Below are 18293 nucleotides of genomic sequence, written 5' to 3'. Positions count from 1 at the left end.
TTGGTCGAAATTCATGTAAAAATGGTACCCGCAATATCATGTAAAAATGGTACCCTCAATTATCCCATGTAGATATAGGTCAAAATTTCCCAACCCCATAACTCGGTCAAAACTCTACCGATTTTTAAAAGGCTTGTCTTTTTGTGCATGGTTTGACCTCTAGATCAATTGTGCATTTAAATCTGACAACATAATTTTTGGTCGAATTTCATGTAAAAATGGTACTCGCAATATCATGTAAAAATGGTACCCTCAATTATCCCATGTAGATATAGGTCAAAATTTCCCAACCCCATAACTCGGTCAAAACTCGACCGATTTCCATAAGGTTTGTCTTTTTGTTCATGGTTTGACCTCTAGATCAACTGTGCATTTAAATCTGGCAACATAATTTTTGGTCGAAATTCATGTAAAAATGGTACCCCAAGATATCTCATATAGACATAGGTCAAAATTTCCCAACCCCATAACTCGGTCAAAACTCGACCGATTTCCATAAGGTTTGTCTTTTTGTGCATGGTTCGACCTCGAGATTAACTGTGCATTTAAATCTAGCAACATAATTTTTGGTCGAAATTCATGTAAAAATGGTACCCCAAGATATCTCATATAGACATAGGTCAAAATTTCCCAACCCCATAACTCGGTCAAAACTCGACCGATTTCCATAAGGTTTGTCTTTTTGTGCATGGTTTGACCTCTAGATCAATTGTGCATTTAAATCTGGCAACATCATTTTTGGTCGAAATTCATGTAAGAATGGTACCCTAAAATATCTCATATAGACATAGTAAAAATTTCCCAACCCCATAACTCGGTCAAAACTCTACCGATTTCCAAAAGGTTTGTCTTTTTGTTCATGGTTTGACCTCTAGATCAATTGTGCATTTAAATCTGGCAACATGATTTTTGGTCGAAATTCATGTAAAAATGGTACCCTCAATTATCCCATTAGATATAGGTAAAAATTTCCCAACCCCATAACTCGGTCAAAACTCGACCGATTTCCATAAGGTTTGTCTTTTTGTGCATGGTTTGACCTCGAGATTAACTGTGCATTTAAATATGGCAACATAATTTTTTATCGAAATTCATGTAAAAATGGTACCCCAAGATATATCATATAGACATAGGTCGAAATTTCCCAACCCCATAAGCTCGGTCAAAACTCGACAGATTTGCATAAGGTTTGCCTTTTTGTGCATGGTTTGACCTCTAGGTTAATTGTGTATCTAAATCTGGCAACATAATTTTTGGTCGAAATTCTTGTAAAAATGGTATCCTAAAATATCTCATATAGACATTGGTAAAAATTTCCCACTGTTCTAATTTTCCCGATGTTTGGCTCTTTGTCTATTTATTTTATGCGTACCACGGGCAACGGCGGGGAATACCCGCTAGTTTACGAACAAAATTGTATGAAGATACAGGGCATTTGTATTAGTTACAGAAACACCCTGTATTTAAGCAGCCCTCAAATTGGAAAATAATTTGTGTGTGGTTGTGTGTGTGTGTGTGTGCGTGTGTGTGTGTGCGTGTGCTTGTGCGTGTGCGTGAAATAACGGTAGCCGACGTAGTCAAAGCTGAAGCCGAGCGACGCCCAAAAGTAGGCCAAAGCCAAAACAGCGGCCAACTTGCCACAGGACATGCAGCTGTATCGGTGTCTGTGTGTGTGTTAGTGTCTGTGTGTGTGTCGGTGTCTGCTCCAGCTTCGGCAGAGCGTCATGTGATTCGCGAAAGAGTGGCGAAAACATAACAAAAACAGCAATTACGAAACGCAACGCAATGCAAAAGGTGTGACAAATGATAAGCTGAAAGTTTTCTACGTATTTAAATTGCTGTTGCACGCTTTTAGGCGCTGCCCGTGACATTTAGCCTGCCCAGAACTGGACACGGATGTTGGCTACTCGTGCTGATGCTGGCCATGGCACTGAGTCCGCTGCACGCCACGGACGATGGACACCAGAACAAGCGCTACTCGGACCAGAGCGTGCATGGTTACATGACCGAGGTATTAGCTGGTCCAATTAAATGTGTATTTTAACAGAGATTAACAAACTTTGGCCACACTTTAGCGCACCTGCTGGTGGAATGAGGTCTGCAAGGAGGAGTTTCAGAATCTATTTCGCTGCAAGTGCCCACAATACTCATATTGCCGGTAAGTGAATTCTATGGCATCATCAAATCCTTTGCAAATTATTTAATTTTCTCTTTCGCAGCTCGCCGGGACGTTATTACAATGCATACTGTTCCATGACAGATACCGGCTATATTTGGACCCAACTGGCATTGGGCACCGTTGAGCGCTGAGCGCGTGACGTCACACATATCGCAGCAGCAGCTATAACAGCAACAACAGTAATAATAACATGAAAACCAACACCAACAGCAGCTACACTGACTGCTGACAGTATGCAACCATTTCCCAAGTGGCCTACAAAATAATATTCTAAAATGGCAGCTATGCTATTACATGTCCATTGGTTACAAATTCAATGCAAACAATGCGAGTGATCGTAAAAAATAAAGCAACGTTAAATATACGGAAATTAATGCATTTTAATTGCACTACATTTTCATATCAATTAACATACACAAACAAGTCTCGCACACACATGCATATACATATGTGCCTGCCTGTGTGCACGTACATGTTGGATCTTGTGTTATCGATTTGTATGCATAAGAAGATTAACTTGTGTTATCGATATGTGTGCATAATAAAATTATCGAACATTTGCATAGAGCGGCCATTTTGTTGCCTAACTTTTAGCGCTCAATTTTGTCAATTGGAAAATCAATAAACGCTTTTCAATCAAAGCATCTGTAGCTGTGTGCGTGCCACCGTGGCACAAACGGTTTATTGCCACAGCCATCATATAACTTGCAGCTGTTTTGGCGCCTGGCGTCCCACGGTGCTGGCCAGGCGCATGCGTTCGCAATGAAAGCGAAAAGCGTAGGTGCTGTGCGTGTGTTGGCCCCGAGCCAGTTCAGTTATTGCCAGCTCAACATATAGATAACTCCAACAGATGTTAAGGCAGCCAACGCGCTCGTCAGCCAAGAAAATCGTGTAAAAAAAGGACGAACACCAAGTGCAGTTCAATAAAAAGTGTAAATAAACGCAGGCTCTCGATTTTTAAGTGTAAAATGCGACGCATTTTATTTGTGGCGCTGCTGGCGCTTGGTCTGGGCACACTGACTGAGGTCAGTGGCAACCACCTGCCAGAGGCTGGCCTAAACCTCAATGAACGCTTCTTCGACGAGGTCAGGGAGCTGATTAAGCGCCGCATGGAGGTAGGTTCTGTTGTGCCAAAGATGGCTCATAGTCAGCGTAACCCCACCCTCCTATTTGTAGGCCAAGCAGCTGCCTTTGGCGGGCGACGAACTGGCACTGCAAAATCAACGTAGCTACGACAATGTGCCCATACCAGCGGCCAGTGTGCCCGTGCCTGTGCTCGTGGAGAATTGGCCAACAGATCAGCATAGCTTTGGACAAGTAACAGCTGTTTCCGTTGACCCCGAGGGCAATCCAGTGATTTTCCATCGCGCTGACCGCTACTGGGATGTAAAGTAGGTCAACATCTGTCCACTAACAAGTGTTTGTCACATATTGTTATCCAATGCAGCACATTTAATGAGAGCAACATCTACTATCTTATCGAGTATGGGCCCATCAAGGAGAAGACCATCTATGTGCTGGATCCCAAAACGGGCGCCATCAAAACCGGCTGGGGCTCCGATATGTTTTATATGCCGCACGGCATGACAATTGATGCGCACGGCAACTACTGGATAACCGATGTGGCCATGCATCAGGCCTTTAAGGTGGGCTGTCCAACTGCATAAGCTATCAATTTAATATGTTAACTCTCTAACACCTACAGTTCCGGCCATTTGAGAGCAAGCCGCAGCTGGTGATTGGCAAGCGTTTCCGCCCGGGTGCCTCTGTCAAGCAACTGTGCAAGCCCACATCCATTGCTGTGGCCACAACAGGCGAGGTATTAGCCACACCTTTAAATCGATTGAATTGTATCCATTAATCCGTTTCGCCTTTTTTTTTTCAGTTCTTCATAGCTGATGGCTACTGTAATAGTCGCATACTCAAGTTTAATGCCGCTGGCAAACTCTTGCGCAGCATTCCCCAACCACCCGGTGCGTATGCATAATATTATTCTTGCTAGTAATAGCTCAACAATGCAGCGCCTTGTAGAATTCCTCTCGTTGCAGGTGCCGCATGCAATTACCCTGTTGGAGCACTTGGACCTGCTGTGCATTGCGGACCGCGAAAATATGCGCGTTGTGTGCCCCAAGTGAGTATTCAGAAACGTATGCTGATAATTAAGGAATCCCAATTCTCTCTCTTTGCAGAGCTGGCCTTAAGTCGTCGCATGGCGAGGGTCAACCGGCGGCCACCATACAGGAACCAGATTTAGGTCGCGTCTTTGGCGTCAGTGGCTATGGTGACATAGTGTTCGCAGTGAATGGACCCACCTCTATGCTGCCGGTGCGTGGCTTTACCATAGATCCCCGCTCCGAGACGATCATTGGCCACTGGGGCGAGTTCAAGAATCCGCATTCCATAGCCGTCAGCGTCAATGGCTCGGCCCTGTATGTGACAGAGACGGGCACCAACCACCAGACGAATCGCGTCTGGAAATACGTTTTGGCTTGAGGTACTATTGGTTACCAATTCACGCGCACTAGGAACGGTCGAGAGGCACACACATATATCTGAGAGTCGAACGGCATATCCCCAAAATATAAAAAGAAAAAAATAGAATTAAACATAAAAAAATTATCTCGAGCGCCGAACAACAAGCAAAGCAAAGCATCAAAATAGCCATAGAGACAGAAGAATATGCACACAAACAGTTTTTGATATAATTAAACAAGAAATCAATAGTAGTAATTAATAATATACAATATAAGTATGTAAATTGCTTGACAAACAAATTACCACAACAAACGTAACCTCAAAATTTATGTTTTGCACTGTAATTGAGCAAATGGAATTACAAAGGCAGCTTATAAATATCAAATATATATATATATGTATCCAATGTATGCTTATATGTCTGTGTACGTGTGGGCGTGAAAATTACCAATCTATAAAATATTTAAACCTTTTAACACATTGTAACCTGCACAAATATATATATATACAAACGTATATATATATATAATATATATCCATATGATTATAATCCATGTAAATTATGTATGTAATAAACTGTTGTTGTTGTTGTGCATGTATTACAGCCTACACACAAGAAGTTTGCTTAAAGTTTCTCTTAAGAACAAAATACCCTACAGTCTGTATGAATGTGAGTGTTGCTTAGACTAGACAAAGCATTTGATATTACACTTTCAGCTTAAGTTTGCATGGCAAACGTTAACAAACCCAAACTAAATAACCAAAAGTACAATTATAAAGTCTAACACTAAACATATAAAAATATAATGAAATATAAATAATATAAGCTAATTGCTAAGAGGCACTCAACCAACGTCTGGCAAATGCTAGAGTCTCGTTTAGCTGCCGCAGCCATTCGACCAGCTCCGCCTGCGTGTCGGTCGCAAAGAAGGCTTCACCATTGGGACACTGCAGCCAAAAGCTGCGCGCACGTGCGCACAGCTCACGTGGCGCCACATCTAATTGAGCCTGGCGACATTCCTCCAGCCGCATGGACAGCAGCGGCGGCTCTCCGCTGAGATTGTGTTCGTGCTGCCAAACGGCCAGGTGCAGTCCGTCGAGCGTGCACCAACGACGATTCCAGTTGTGTTTGTTCTTGGGATCCGTATCCTGCACATTGAGATAGCCCGCATATTGGGACTTGGGCAGGCGTAGCTCGACGCGACCGCTCAGCGCAATTTGTGGCATTAAATTCGTGGATTTTGTGTGCGTCGTCAGCGGCAGCTGCCAGGTGCGCGAGGTGCGCAGCCACAATTTGTCGCTGGGTTGCGTTTCACTGGCCACCAGCTCGTAGGGTGCCAGGTCGGCGGCCTTCAGTGTGAATGAGGCGTGCAGACGAAAACGCGATACGATCTGATCACACTGCGAGGAGCTGCTGGAGCTGCCAGAGCCAAGGCTGCCGCTGCCACGTTTCTGGGAGGACAGAGTTTGTGAGTAAGGATGGAAAAAAGACCAGCCCGTTACTTACCAGCAGCGTCTTGGCCGGCTCCAGGGATAACGTCGATACCTTGCGCAGACGCAGCATGAAGATTTGGCAGCGCAACTCCAGCGCCTCCGCCGGCCCGCTGCTATAGAACTCAAGGCCACAATCGCGAAAGACTGCGGCACCATTCTGGCACTCAATGGACTGTGTGGAGCGTATGCGACCCTCGCACTCTACGGTGCAGATGTAGTAGTAGTTGAAGAACATGTCCTGGCTAACGTCAGCTTTTACAGGCAAATGCAAGCCGTCTAGAAGCAGGGACTGGCATTGCTGCCGAGCGGCCAGCGTGGCCTCACTGAGCCCCAACGGCGCGGACTTTCGTTGCAGCGTGTTGAAGAGCAGCAGGCGTTCCGCCTCCACCATTTCGGCGGAGATCTCCAGCTCGGGCATTTGACGGCAAATGCTAACAGCCTGCGCCAGCTGCTCGTTCGTCGTCAGCGACTCGTTGAGCAGCGAGTCCAGATTGAAGCTGGCATAGTAGCTGCTGCTGCTGTCCAGTTCGCACTCAGTTTGATTGGCCTGATTGCGCGACAGACTGAGACTTTGCGTCAGCCGCTGCTTCTCGGCCAGCAAGAAGTCTTTGCCCTTGCGATAGGAGCGACGCACTGCATCCTTGAGCAGGCGATAGCGCGCCAATGTGCTCACTGACAGCAACTGGCTGTCATTGCCCGGCCTCTGAGCCAGCTCGTCGAGGCTGCTGTGCGCCAGCTTCACATTTCCGGGCGGCTGCTGCTGCGGAGTAGTCGGGCAGCTGTGACTGACAGCATGGCCCGACACAGACGGGCCATCGTTTATATCGATGCACAGCTCGCGTGTGGCCTGAAAAATGGCGCAAGGCAACGGATTACATATTTGTGAACAGGTAATTAACAATTTGAAGTGTGGTATGAAGCAAAGAAGAAGCAGAAAGCGGTTTTTGTTTATAACTAAATACGCATGAAGCTTATATTTATAATGGGTTTTCGGTTCGATGATAGTGTACAGTGAAGAGCCTTAGCTACTAATAGGAATCAACAAAAATCTCTACCTTAGTCGTAAAGCGCTGCTGTTGCTGCTTCTTTGGCGTGCTCTGATTATCCGAGGATGGCGGCGGCGGCTCCAGCTGCACGGAGCCGTACTGGCTCTGCCCATTTGTGGCAAAGGAGCTGCCGCTAGCATTGCCGTCCTCCAGCACATAGTCATCGTATAGTTCAATTGGCATATCGTAGGACACATCATCTGCAGCGGCTGCAGCCGGATTCGCCCGGAGGCAGGTCTACAAGTAGTCAAGAGGTTAGCATAATAAATTGATCATTGATCTGGCAATCACCTACATTTTGCACCTTCTCCAGGCGCAGATTGTCATCGTGGTCCAGCACCATCTCGCTGCGGCACAAATTCTCTAGGAATATCTCACTGCGCTGCAGTGATAGCTCGGATTTGGAAAGATTGCGATTCTTTTTGGGCGGCGAGTGCTGTTCGTTTATGTTGTTCAGCGATTGATGCATTGGCAGCGTCGCCTGCTCCGTCGCGTCATTGATGGACTTCGAGGTGGACATGGTGTACGAGGTGTCGCTGCTTGGCTCATCTGGCAGCGGCATAAACTGAAAGAAGCTGCCATTTAACAGGGATTCCTGCAGAAAGTGGCCCAGTGCCTTGGGCGGCGCCGCAGTTGTTTTTGGCGTCGTTGTTGGCTTTAACGCCGCCTTCTTGGCCTTTTGCACTTGCGCATACAGAGCGTTGAGGTCTGCAGCTGGCTGTTTCTGATATGGCAAAGGTGACGACACGGGCGTTGGCTCGCTGATTGTTGCAGTCACCGTTGCACTTGTTGTGGGCGTGGGCGTGGGCGTCGGCGTTGGCGCCACCTCCAGTTGCGCTTCTGTTCTCACATCAAACTGTGGACTGCCGCTTATGACCATGCAGTCCTCTTCAATCTCGGAGTAAATGGGTTCGCGGTGTACATCACGTCGCGGCCGCAATGTGGTTGTTGCCGAGCGCTGCAAACGGTTGCTGGATGAATCGGTGCAGTCGATACCATCAGATGGCAGCTCCGTTTGCTCCACGGGCGTGTAACGTGAACTCTCCTAAAACATGTTACATTCCAGTTTTAAACGTGGTACTCACAAAAAAGTAATTAAGTTAGGCGAACTAAGTTAATTAATGTTATTGAGTTTACCAACTAGGTTTTGCTTAGCGAACAAAATTTAAATAATTGAACCAGTTCACCCGCGCCTTGTCAACATGCTCGATAACGAACCAAATTGATATATTTGAACCAGTTCATTTGGTATATACACAATTACATGTTCGATAAAAAAAAAAAGCAATATATCGCACTGTGAATGGCAATTAGCAATAAATATCGAAGGTCACAATAACAAGACTGCGTAGGACTGGATTGGCTGGCGCTGTTTTCATATTTTGGTCGGAAAGGGGATCAAAAACATTGGAAAACTGTCGTATCCTTGTACTTGCATGAGATGTCCAAATCCCCGTTCCGACCCCTTAACATGAGTATACAAATCTTTCGCAGAGGCCTGTACAGTAGGCGCCAGCCAGCCCGTAAAATGGAGCAACCCTACGACTACAACCGCAAATGGACGCTAACACCAAAATTTGAGGCTAATCCGCATCCCAGAATCAAGCTGCTGTCGTACAACATACTCGCGCAGGATCTGCTCATGGAGCACCTATTCCTCTACGTAAACATCAAACAGCAATGGCTGACCTGGCAGCAGCGCCTTCAAAGTCTACACCGCGAGATACACAAACTGGATCCGGACATACTCTGCCTGCAGGAGATGCAATACGACCATTTGCCCATGCTAGTGCAGCGTTTGACAGCCAGCAGCGGCAAGCGTCTGGAGTACGTGTACAAAAAAAAGACAGGCAGTCGAACCGACGGCTGTGCCATCATCTACGATGCCTGCAAACTGCAGCTGCTCGCTCAGCAGGGCGTGGAGCTCTACGATGCGAATGTGCCGCTGCTGAATCGTGAGAATGTGGCGCTGTTGGCCAAATTCCGACTGAAGCCGGTCGGCCAGACAAAAGTCATAAATGAGCCCAAGGAGGTGATCATAGCCACAACGCATCTGCTCTACAATCCAAAACGGCACGATGTGCGCTGCGCCCAGGTGACCAAGCTGCTGTCGGAGCTGCGCAGCTTTGCCATAGATGCCAATGCGAAGCAGCCCGACGAAGCCTACCCAACGCCCGTCATTCTAACCGGCGACTTTAACTCGGAATTACATGCGCCGCCCATGGAGCTGCTAACGACCATAGCTGTGGACGATCCGGCGCTAAACTTTGAAGCATTGGACTTTGGTGAATATACGGCGTCCACGTTTCAGGATAACTGGATCACCGTTGACTATATACTGCACTCGGTGTGCCCGCAGAACAAGCAAAAGCTGCAGGTGCTCAGCATCTATAGGCTGCCCACGATCAACTGTTGCTCGAATGTGGGCAACATACCGAATCACTATCTTGGCTCCGATCACTATGCACTTGGCGCTATCTTTGCACTGACCTAGCATTTAACTGTCTTCCCCATCAATAAAGGCCACCAAATTAACTGTATATATAAAAATAAATAAATGAGAGTAGGAGAACTTACCCGAAATGTGCGCTGGGCGCGCTCATCGCTGGCCTCCAGTTTGGCGCGTATGCTGCCCAGCAGATAGCCCATTTTGGTGATGGTCACATCCTGATCGAGTTCCTTGTGAAAGGAGCGATATGTCGCGGGATTGTTGTCCGCTGACTGAAAGTTCAGCTTGCGCGGACGCTGTGTACGCGGCAATTTCTTGGGCGGCGTTGGCGGCTTGACCTTGCGCTCGAAATCAAAATAGGGCTGCTCGGAGCTAGTCTTGTACTGATGCTGTCTGGCGCTAACTGTTGGCGTTGACTGCACGGGCGAATGATAGCTGCCCGGCGGCGACTGTGACTGCGACTGCAAATCCAATTGAGAGGCGGATGTCTGGACGCCCACCGTGCAGAGACGCGGCGTGGGTCGGCGGCGCTCGCTTAGCTCTGGGTCCTGCCGCTGCTGCTGCTGCTGCTGGTTGCTCTTCTTGGGCGAGACAAAGCGCAGTATTTTCTTTTTGGAATTGTTCAGAAAGTTTTTGGACTTCTTGCGCAGTCCGGTGCGCTTTCCATTGGCACTCCAGGGCGTCAATTGTCGCCACTGTTCGCCCCAAATGAATTTCTGGCTGCTGCTGTGCTTGCTGGCGGGCAGGCGTGGATATTTGATGGGCGTGTGCTTCTGCTGCATGTTGACGGCCAGGTTATCGCTAACGCCATCAACCGTATCCAGCGAGATCTTTGGCGCCAGCCAGCCCACATTGCTGGCCACCTGAGGCGCTGGCTCTGCCGCGTGCGTCTTGAACTGCGCCCGCTTGGCCGTGTCATAGTTCAACATATCGTTGATCTTGGGCTCCGTCCAGCCCAGCGTGAACTCCTTCAGCGGTTTATCGGCCACGGCGCTCTTGCGGCTGGCCATGTGTATGTTTTTGACATAGTGCGCGCCGCGCTTGGACTCCACCACGCGCTCAATATCGCTCAGCGAGGGGCAGCTGGGCAATGGAGCGATGCGCTCGGCTTTCTCAATTTCAGCTGAAAGAGTGTGCAAGCAATATTATAGTGAAGCACATGAATATATCAAAGCCATATATTTGATTTATTTCTACAATTTAAATTGCATATTAAGCTGAAAAGCATTAAAACTAACTACCAAATAGTTATAGCAAAGCTAATATAGCCAAAACCTTTGTTAATAGTTATTTTGGTGCGCCTTTTACTCACCCAGTGGATAGGATTTGCGCTTGCTCTTGGCTTTGGGCAAGTTTTCCAGCTTTGTGGCCGGCAGCTTGACGCCATGCTTGCGCAGAAATTCATCCAACACGCGCTCGGCATCGCGCACCGACGGCGTCGTCGAGCTCAACGATGATAGCGACAATTTACCATCGAGACTCTGTGAGCTGCGGCGCGGCGGCTTTGGCGGCGGCAGCTCCATGTCGCGCGTCTTGAAGTTCACCTGTCCGTGGGAGAGGCGCTTCTGCAGCAGTCGCCCGCCTGCGCCGCTGGAACTGCGACGCGAACTGCGCCGTGTCGATTGCAGGCTGCCGCCCGTCTGCAAGGCCTGCTCGCTCTCCTCCGGCGGCGTCTCCTGCTCGCTTATGTTCGAGAGCACGGGCGCCGTGGGAGCATAGTCTATGCATTCGGTCTTGCGCATTTTTGGAGCAGCTACTTTAAGCTTGGCTGCTGTTGAATTGCTGGCGCTGGCACGGGCAAGCTGCTCCCTGTTGACGCGCACCTCCGAAATGACACAATTGTCGCGCAGCTCTTGTATAATGTGTATAAGCGGCGCATTCTCGCCCACGGCGTGCAGGCTACTGACAGCGGTCAGCGGGCTGCTGGCTATGGAGGTGTGACCCGCAATGAGGGCCGGCTGCTTGTGGCGATGTGACTGAACCGGTTGCTGGCGCTGCTGTCCATTCAGATTGTTCGGCGGCGGCTGTGCCACGCCAACCTGTATGAAAAAACGCAGCATATATTAGTTGTTAGTTATGTGAATTGTTCTGAATTGAAACGAGGATTCGGCAGGGTTCACAGCGCACCTTATTGCTTTCGGAGCGCCTGCTGCGTTTGTGCTGACGCACGTGCCACGCGGCACGTGGCGGCGCCGTCGATGCGCAGTCGCCGCTGTCGCTGGTGAAGCAATAGCAGAAACCGTTCTTGCACGGTTTGCCCCGGCGCTCCTGCGCCTTGTTGCACAGATTCTGGTTGATTAGATGCGTATCGGCGGCGATGGGTGCTGCTGCGGTAGCATCTATTGGTTCCTCGCCACGGCTTTGCGTGGAGACACGTCTGATGCGGCGCGCACGAAACTCGTTTATGCATTCCTGTAAGCTAAACGAGCTGGTCGAGCCCGACTCATCTGCCTCCTCCTCGTCTTCATCCTCCTCCTCCTCCTCCTCATCATCATCGTCGCCATCGTCGTTGTTGTTGACTGCAGCAGCCTTGCAAAGCTGCGGGTACCTAGAACCTGCAATAGTCTGTGGACCGGGATTTGTTTACAATTAGATTGCAATGGCTAAATGTATTTATAAATTGAACTCACTGTGGCCATTATCGTGCTACTGTGCTAAATAATTCACTGATAAGGCAATGCAATCAATTGAAAATGCAGCCGCAGTGCCCGCTCCACGAACACGTTGCACGTTTTCTAATTCTCTTTTCTTTTTTCCGAACTCAAAAGAAAAACGACGCGACGCTGCTGCATTCAAAATTGACGCTCTCTCTCTTTCGTGCCGCTTTTCGCCGTTATCAGCCGCTTATAATAAGCAGGGCTGTTAAACGCTAGACGCACAGTGTCACGCACTCAACGAAAACCGGTTTGTGAGTTTTGTGCGTAGCAGCAACAACTGCAATTTCACTTTACCAGCTCATTGTAACACACAAACAAATGCAAATGCGTTAATTCCTGTTTTTAATTAGGGCTATCGCCTTGCAATTATTTATTTGATGCGCTTATTCGCACACTGCCTTCCCTCCCCCCCCCTTTTTTTAGCTCTGTTGAACAACCCTGTCTAAGAGCAGCAGCAACAGCTGACAGTTTGTACACGGCGTGAGGTTACGTCGCTTTTGGTTACGAAAATTGAGAAAGTCTGTATTAAAACAGAAACTACGGCTGCATTTTGATTAAAAATCATTTAATATGTCAAATAGTCATCTGTTTCTTAAATCCGGTTTTCCGCGCGCACCCCTACAAAATGGCCTCGGCCGCTATGTCTGCCAGCTGCAGCGCCTCACACTGAAGTTCTGCAAGAACAACGGCTCCAGTCGCGGCATGCGGTAAGCAAAAATAAACAAAACATGTATAGTGCTTATGTGCAACACCTAATTCATTGATAAGGGACTTCATTGAAAACCATTTGGTGGACTTTGCCAAGGAGAATCCCGGCATTGTCGTCTATGTGAAACCACGACGCCATCGCACACCTGTTCTCGTGGGCGAATACCGTAAGTAGCTGCCGTATGGAAGGCATGCAATATAATATTAATGTGCATTGCACACACAACTCCTTAGTGAATGGCGATCGCGAATGGCTGAGCTGCCGGAACAGCACACAGGCCGAGATAACCAAATGGATTGAGCTGCTGAAGACGCAAAACGGCAGCTCCAGCTCGTTGCGCCTGCGCAAAATGTGGCACACAGATGTGCCGTCTATACAAGGACCCTGGACACCGTTTCTGCTGCGATCTCCCGATGCACACAGCCAAACCTACCCAAGCACCGAAGCATCCCAGCCGTTCGATGTGCCGCAAACGGCCACCGAGAAGCTCATCGAGCTGTTCAAGCAGCAGAAACTGGAGGCAGGCGCCGACGGCGTCGATGTGCTGGAGCAGAAACGCGCCGAGTGAAGTTGTTAGGCAAATAATGTAAGTCATTAGTTGAGTTTTATAATTATCATTGCTGTTGCTTTTATTGGGAGTCAACATAAATTTGTTTTCTAAACAAATAAATACATGTTTTAAAAATCTAAACATCAACACTAATATCGAAAATATGTGCCACGGATTCTGTTTGTCTCGTTCAACTATCTATATATATATATATATGATATTGTGTTGCACATTTCAAGTGATATTTTTGATATGTTATGGGTACATTAAATATCTAATTGGATAAACAATTTGGGGAGGGGTAATATCATAAATAGTGTGCTTAAGGCTATTGAACCGCACGCCTGTGGCCATGAGGCTGGAATACATACGTAAATCGGGTTTACAAACAACTCTAGAATGTGTATTAACTAATCAATTTTAATCAATTTAATATGCAATGGCTTAAACTCCGTTCATATGGGTGCAACAATTCGCTCGATAGGAAACTCTTGTGGAGATCAGCAGAAATTTGATAAAAGGATATTAAGTACAGGGCAATATATACGCGGTGAATACGCATACAATTATATAGATAGATATTTGATAAGTTCTTAGATATGAAGCGAGTATATAATTGCGTTTCAAGAGCGAGTTTTGGAGTATCAAAACAGACAAATGTATCAAATATTAGACTACAATATTTAGACAGACTTTTACATATACTTATAACGTACACGAATACAATCAACGACAAATACATTGATAAAAAGCATTTTGCTTGCGTTTACAATCTGAGTTTGTTTGTTTGTTTGTTTGTGAATTCCTTTGGCAAAATGCATTTCTTCTTAAATCTAAACGACAAAAAAATGTTAACATTGCCTTAAATTAAATCAATCTGGACGTTTTTGACTGCTACATAATAGTGTTAATTGTGTTATCACCAATTCAATTAAGGAATAATCCTCTTTTCGCTCTTCTTTCTTCAATTTCTTGTGTCTTTTATGCCGCGCTACGTTACTTTCTATTTGGTGGACTTTGTAGGCCTTTTAACTAGCTGTTAGTATCTCATGTTGTTTTTGGTTTGATAATAGCCCCTTTTTTTTTTGTCAATAGCTTGCAGCTTGCCTCTGCTGCTCATATGTCGCCCGTTTCCATGGCCGAGTTAATGTCTGCGACAATTTTGCCCATCACCTCGCGATATGGCGAATCCGGTTTGAATGCCAGCTCCAGCAAGCCCGCATCGCCAAAGAAATCGAACACCTCGTCGATGCGGCCAATGGACTTGTCCGTCAAATGCGGCTGCACAATCGATTTGAGCGCCACACGCGACTCCTGTATCGACTTTTGCAGATAGGCCAGATCAAAGGTGAAGTCCACCTCGTAGAACGATATGATGGACAATTGTGTGTTCTGCAAAAGACAATCGCACTTATCATTTAAATGTTTATGGTGTGTGTTTGTACTTTACCTGAAATTTACGCTTGAAATTCTCCGCATTTTGCAGCTCCTCCGCGCTAAACTGGTTATTGCGATGCAGCACACCAATTTTAATAACAATTTTGATAATATTTTTGATCAGCTTTTCGGCGCGCGCCTTATTGCCCGTATGCAGCTTGCACAGCCTGTACAGATTATCCAGCAGCGAGGCCGTTGTGCCGTCAATAAAGGTTTTCGCAATGTTTTTCGTTGCCATGCGTGAGAGTATTTTCTTTTGAGCGCGTAACCCAATATCGTGCGACTTGAACACATTGTCCGCCATAACAGCTGCAACATGGGAGGCATTATTAGTTGGGCTTAGCTTATTTGAATTGTAAATCAAATTTAAAAAAAAAAAACAGATGAAACTGAAGAGTTGAAACTGAACCGAAGATCAATTAACTTTATGGAAATCTCTCAATTTACCTTCCAGATTCCAGTAGTCAACGCTCCAGAGCAATAGGCTCTGTCTTAAGCCTGCGACGGACATTTTGTTGTTGTCTCTTTCCAGTAGCAAGCAATGCAGTTTGATAAAGAATTACATACATATAAACAACACACACACACACACGCACACACTTAATTGGGGAATTCCAATGCAGCAGCGTTGCCAGTTCAGCTTATTTCCGGCCAAATTCGACTAAGAGTGAATTTAGCTTTTTCTCGCAGCAACTCAACTTTTTGACTTTGTGCAGCAAGCTAATTCCGCTATTTTTAGCATTTTTTACATTGAATTTAGCTGTTTTTTAAAAGCAACAGTTGGCAACACTGTAACGAGCGCGTATCTTATTGATAAAAGGCTGCCTCAAACATCTCAAGATAGTGTCGAGTGAATAATGGCCCCACACACTGATTGGAAGTTGTGTCGCCTCATGCGACTGACGGAATTTTCTCTATTGGTTTATTCTAACGGTGCATACGTGCCCGTTGCCATAAAAGGAGCTAGCCCCAAAAATGGGTCGACTCGCGACCAATTTAATTAAGCAAACACCCTACACACTGGACAAATATCTATATACGTATATATATGCATATTCTAGTCGAGCCGTTGGCAAATAGCTTAAGGTCACGCGACATGCAATGGATATGGCCCCCAGGAAGGAGGCTTCGCCAAGGACAAATGTGGCATTCGGCTCAAGCGGATGTGCCGTTTGCTGCATAAAGGCAAATGCGCAAACGACGCGGCAGTTGACAACAGCAACAACAATCAGCACATATGAATGTTGTCCAACTTTATCGCTTGTGTGTGTGTGTGTGTGTATATATATTATAAATGAAAGAAGCACAACAGCAGTAAATTCTGTTGTAGTTATTATTATTACACATTGTTGTGGCGTTGGCGATTGTGGGTGATTGTTTGTGTTGTGGGGTGGCTATTGTTGTATTATTGATCGCATACAAACTCACCCACACACACACACACACACAGAGCTAGAGCCAGTTTGGCGCTCAATTAACTGACAGCTAACTCACCTGTTTGCCTTCGTTGTGCAGTCCTAGAAGTCCTTGAGGAAATTCGTTTGGTTGTTGCGCGTGTGCAGCAGGCAGATATAGTTGTTAAAAACTAAGATTTGTTAGCGATTGGAAATGGTCTAAGTTTAAGTGTAGTGTTACATTTGACAAGGACTTAAAAACAACGAAGAAAACAAAAACCCGAAAGTGCTGTGCAGCAAACAAAACGACGCAAAATAAAACTTAGAGATGACTAAAGTGCTCGATATAAACATTCAAATTAGTGCCACTTGCTATCGATATTTAATCAGGCATATCGAATGCACTGATTGTTTCAGAGTGACCCTGCACAGATTTAGTTGAAATCAATATATCGATAAATCTTTAATAGGCAGCCGCATTTTTTAAATTGACTGCAAGCGACACCAGACCATATTTGGGTTTTTATATTTCATGCAACCACATATACACAATAAGTTCATCAAAAATCTTACAAACTAGAACGATGCATACAAACAAATGCCTACATAGGCGCCGTTTCTTTCGGCTTGTAGGGTATCATTAGGTTTTCCGAAAATGTTTTAATGCTCTCCGGGCCGCGCACTTCTTTCTCAAGCAACGGCAGCTTGGTTACGTGGAAGTCCTCATATAAATCTGCAATCTGATCGAGATATTTCTCCTGGATCTTGTAACGAGATGCGCACATGCTGCAGCTATTATGCGATTTGCCCAAAAACAACAATTGATTGACAATTATGTTGTGCACATCGATGCCGCATTTGGTTAGCTCCTGGACCAGACGCTCCGTTTCGTACAGGGAAAAGAACTCGGCAATGCATACGCAAACAAATGTGGTTTGATCCTGCAAAAAGATACATGAGTTGTGCGACTTGGAACATATGATTTGGCCAGTGCTCACCGGATTCTTGAACTGTTCATTGACCTGCGTTATGACGCGCAGCATGTCGTCCAATTTCTGTGACAATGTGTCCGCATTCACATCGGCCATGCCCAGCATGGAGACGAACTGCGTCAGTAGCGGTGCCAGCTTCATTTTGAGACGCAGCAGCTTGCCCAAACCCTTCTCGACCACCTGCGGGAATGCGATCAGCCGCAGCGTATGTCCCGTCGGCGCCGTATCGAATACCACCACCGAGAAGTTCATGCCCTTTACCAGCTTCATTACCTCGGCATAGCTCATGGCCTCATCGATGCCGGGCAGCGCATTGATCATCTCCTGCATGACACCCTTGCTGACACGCAATGCCTCGTTTTCGCCATCGAAATACTCGTCGGGCAGCTCGCTGAGACCCGCATTCGGATCGATTTCCATGGCAAATAAATTGTCAAAGCCATTCACCTTAGTCGGCACCTTGGTGAACTTTTGATCGAATGCATCGGATATGTTGTGCGCCGGATCTGTGGAGATGATGAGCACCGATTCACGCACCTTCGCCAATTGCACGGCCAAGCTGGAGCTGCGGATGGATTAATTGGATTTGCACGGCATTAAAGTTGTTGTTGTTGTTGCTGCTGCTGCTGCTGCTGGTGCTGCTGTTGGGACTGTCTCTGTCTCACCTGCAGGTTGTTTTGCCCACGCCGCCTTTGCCGCCAACGAATATCCATTTTAGAGATTCCTGTTCGACCAGGTTTTGCAGACTGGGTTCTAGGGGCGGTAGATTGTCAACCATATTGCGAAATTCCAATCGAGACACGTAATTTTGTGTAAAATTTTAAGCAAGTTTCGGCTGCCGTCCAGGGATGGCGAAATAAATGTAATATATCGGACGACGATTATTTTCCTTTTTCAGTATATCGAATATG

The 18293-nt window shown here is 46.6% G+C and overlaps 7 protein-coding genes across 9 annotated transcripts; 4 read left to right on the top strand and 3 right to left on the bottom strand.

The window, feature by feature from the left end:
• Nucleotides 1-1689: 1689 nt before the first annotated feature.
• St3 (Sulfotransferase 3) lies at nt 1690-2563 on the top strand. Its single transcript, XM_032436141.2, has 4 exons — nt 1690-1794; nt 1856-2011; nt 2076-2158; nt 2220-2563. The coding sequence occupies exons 1-4, from the start codon at nt 1786-1788 to the stop codon at nt 2308-2310; spliced, it is 339 nt and encodes a 112-aa protein (XP_032292032.1). The 5' UTR covers nt 1690-1785; the 3' UTR covers nt 2311-2563.
• A 421-nt stretch (nt 2564-2984) lies between these two features.
• Nucleotides 2985-5337, top strand: Pal2 (Peptidyl-alpha-hydroxyglycine-alpha-amidating lyase 2). The gene is made up of 7 exons (XM_002048804.4): nt 2985-3294; nt 3356-3570; nt 3627-3825; nt 3885-3998; nt 4065-4152; nt 4211-4310; nt 4369-5337. The coding sequence occupies exons 1-7, from the start codon at nt 3148-3150 to the stop codon at nt 4670-4672; spliced, it is 1167 nt and encodes a 388-aa protein (XP_002048840.1). The 5' UTR covers nt 2985-3147; the 3' UTR covers nt 4673-5337.
• An 89-nt stretch (nt 5338-5426) lies between these two features.
• LOC6625580 (uncharacterized) lies at nt 5427-12659 on the bottom strand. Its single transcript, XM_002048805.4, has 8 exons — nt 12274-12659; nt 11771-12208; nt 10956-11682; nt 9772-10766; nt 7490-8239; nt 7204-7431; nt 6162-6995; nt 5427-6106 (listed from the first exon to the last, which is right to left on the bottom strand). Exons 1-8 carry the CDS (start codon nt 12280-12282, stop codon nt 5489-5491), a joined length of 4599 nt encoding a protein of 1532 aa, XP_002048841.2. The 5' UTR covers nt 12283-12659; the 3' UTR covers nt 5427-5488.
• angel (protein) lies at nt 8506-9734 on the top strand. 2 transcript variants are annotated; one of them, XM_070210236.1, is made up of 2 exons: nt 8506-8622; nt 8689-9734. In XM_070210236.1, the coding sequence occupies exon 2, from the start codon at nt 8723-8725 to the stop codon at nt 9686-9688; it is 966 nt and encodes a 321-aa protein (XP_070066337.1). In that variant the 5' UTR covers nt 8506-8622; nt 8689-8722; the 3' UTR covers nt 9689-9734. The 2 variants fall into 2 exon arrangements, with proteins under 2 accessions (XP_070066337.1, XP_015030232.1); XM_015174746.3 differs by having other exon boundaries at nt 8515-9734.
• A 94-nt stretch (nt 12660-12753) lies between the features above and the next one.
• On the top strand, nt 12754-13712 carry mRpL43 (mitochondrial ribosomal protein L43). Its single transcript, XM_002048806.4, has 3 exons — nt 12754-13007; nt 13069-13175; nt 13243-13712. Exons 1-3 carry the CDS (start codon nt 12871-12873, stop codon nt 13575-13577), a joined length of 579 nt encoding a protein of 192 aa, XP_002048842.1. The 5' UTR covers nt 12754-12870; the 3' UTR covers nt 13578-13712.
• On the bottom strand, nt 13608-16722 carry sigmar (Tumor necrosis factor alpha-induced protein 8-like protein sigmar). Of its 2 annotated transcripts, XM_002048807.4 has the most exons (4): nt 16491-16722; nt 15444-15520; nt 15010-15305; nt 13608-14951 (listed from the first exon to the last, which is right to left on the bottom strand). In XM_002048807.4, exons 2-4 carry the CDS (start codon nt 15505-15507, stop codon nt 14676-14678), a joined length of 636 nt encoding a protein of 211 aa, XP_002048843.1. In that variant the 5' UTR covers nt 15508-15520; nt 16491-16722; the 3' UTR covers nt 13608-14675. The 2 variants fall into 2 exon arrangements, with proteins under 2 accessions (XP_002048843.1, XP_015029547.1); XM_015174061.3 differs by lacking the exon at nt 15444-15520 and having other exon boundaries at nt 16491-16720.
• Nucleotides 16723-16852: 130 nt separating this feature from the next.
• On the bottom strand, nt 16853-18263 carry LOC6625694 (ATPase ASNA1 homolog). The gene is made up of 3 exons (XM_002048808.4): nt 18048-18263; nt 17389-17947; nt 16853-17331 (listed from the first exon to the last, which is right to left on the bottom strand). The coding sequence occupies exons 1-3, from the start codon at nt 18158-18160 to the stop codon at nt 16993-16995; spliced, it is 1011 nt and encodes a 336-aa protein (XP_002048844.1). The 5' UTR covers nt 18161-18263; the 3' UTR covers nt 16853-16992.
• Nucleotides 18264-18293: the final 30 nt, after the last annotated feature.

Source organism: Drosophila virilis, chromosome 5 (assembly GCF_030788295.1).
Source record: "Drosophila virilis strain 15010-1051.87 chromosome 5, Dvir_AGI_RSII-ME, whole genome shotgun sequence".
In the NCBI taxonomy this organism is placed as follows: Eukaryota; Metazoa; Arthropoda; class Insecta; order Diptera; family Drosophilidae; genus Drosophila; species Drosophila virilis.
Note: the sequence above shows the minus strand (reverse complement) of the source record. Positions and strands in the feature narration are given on the sequence as shown.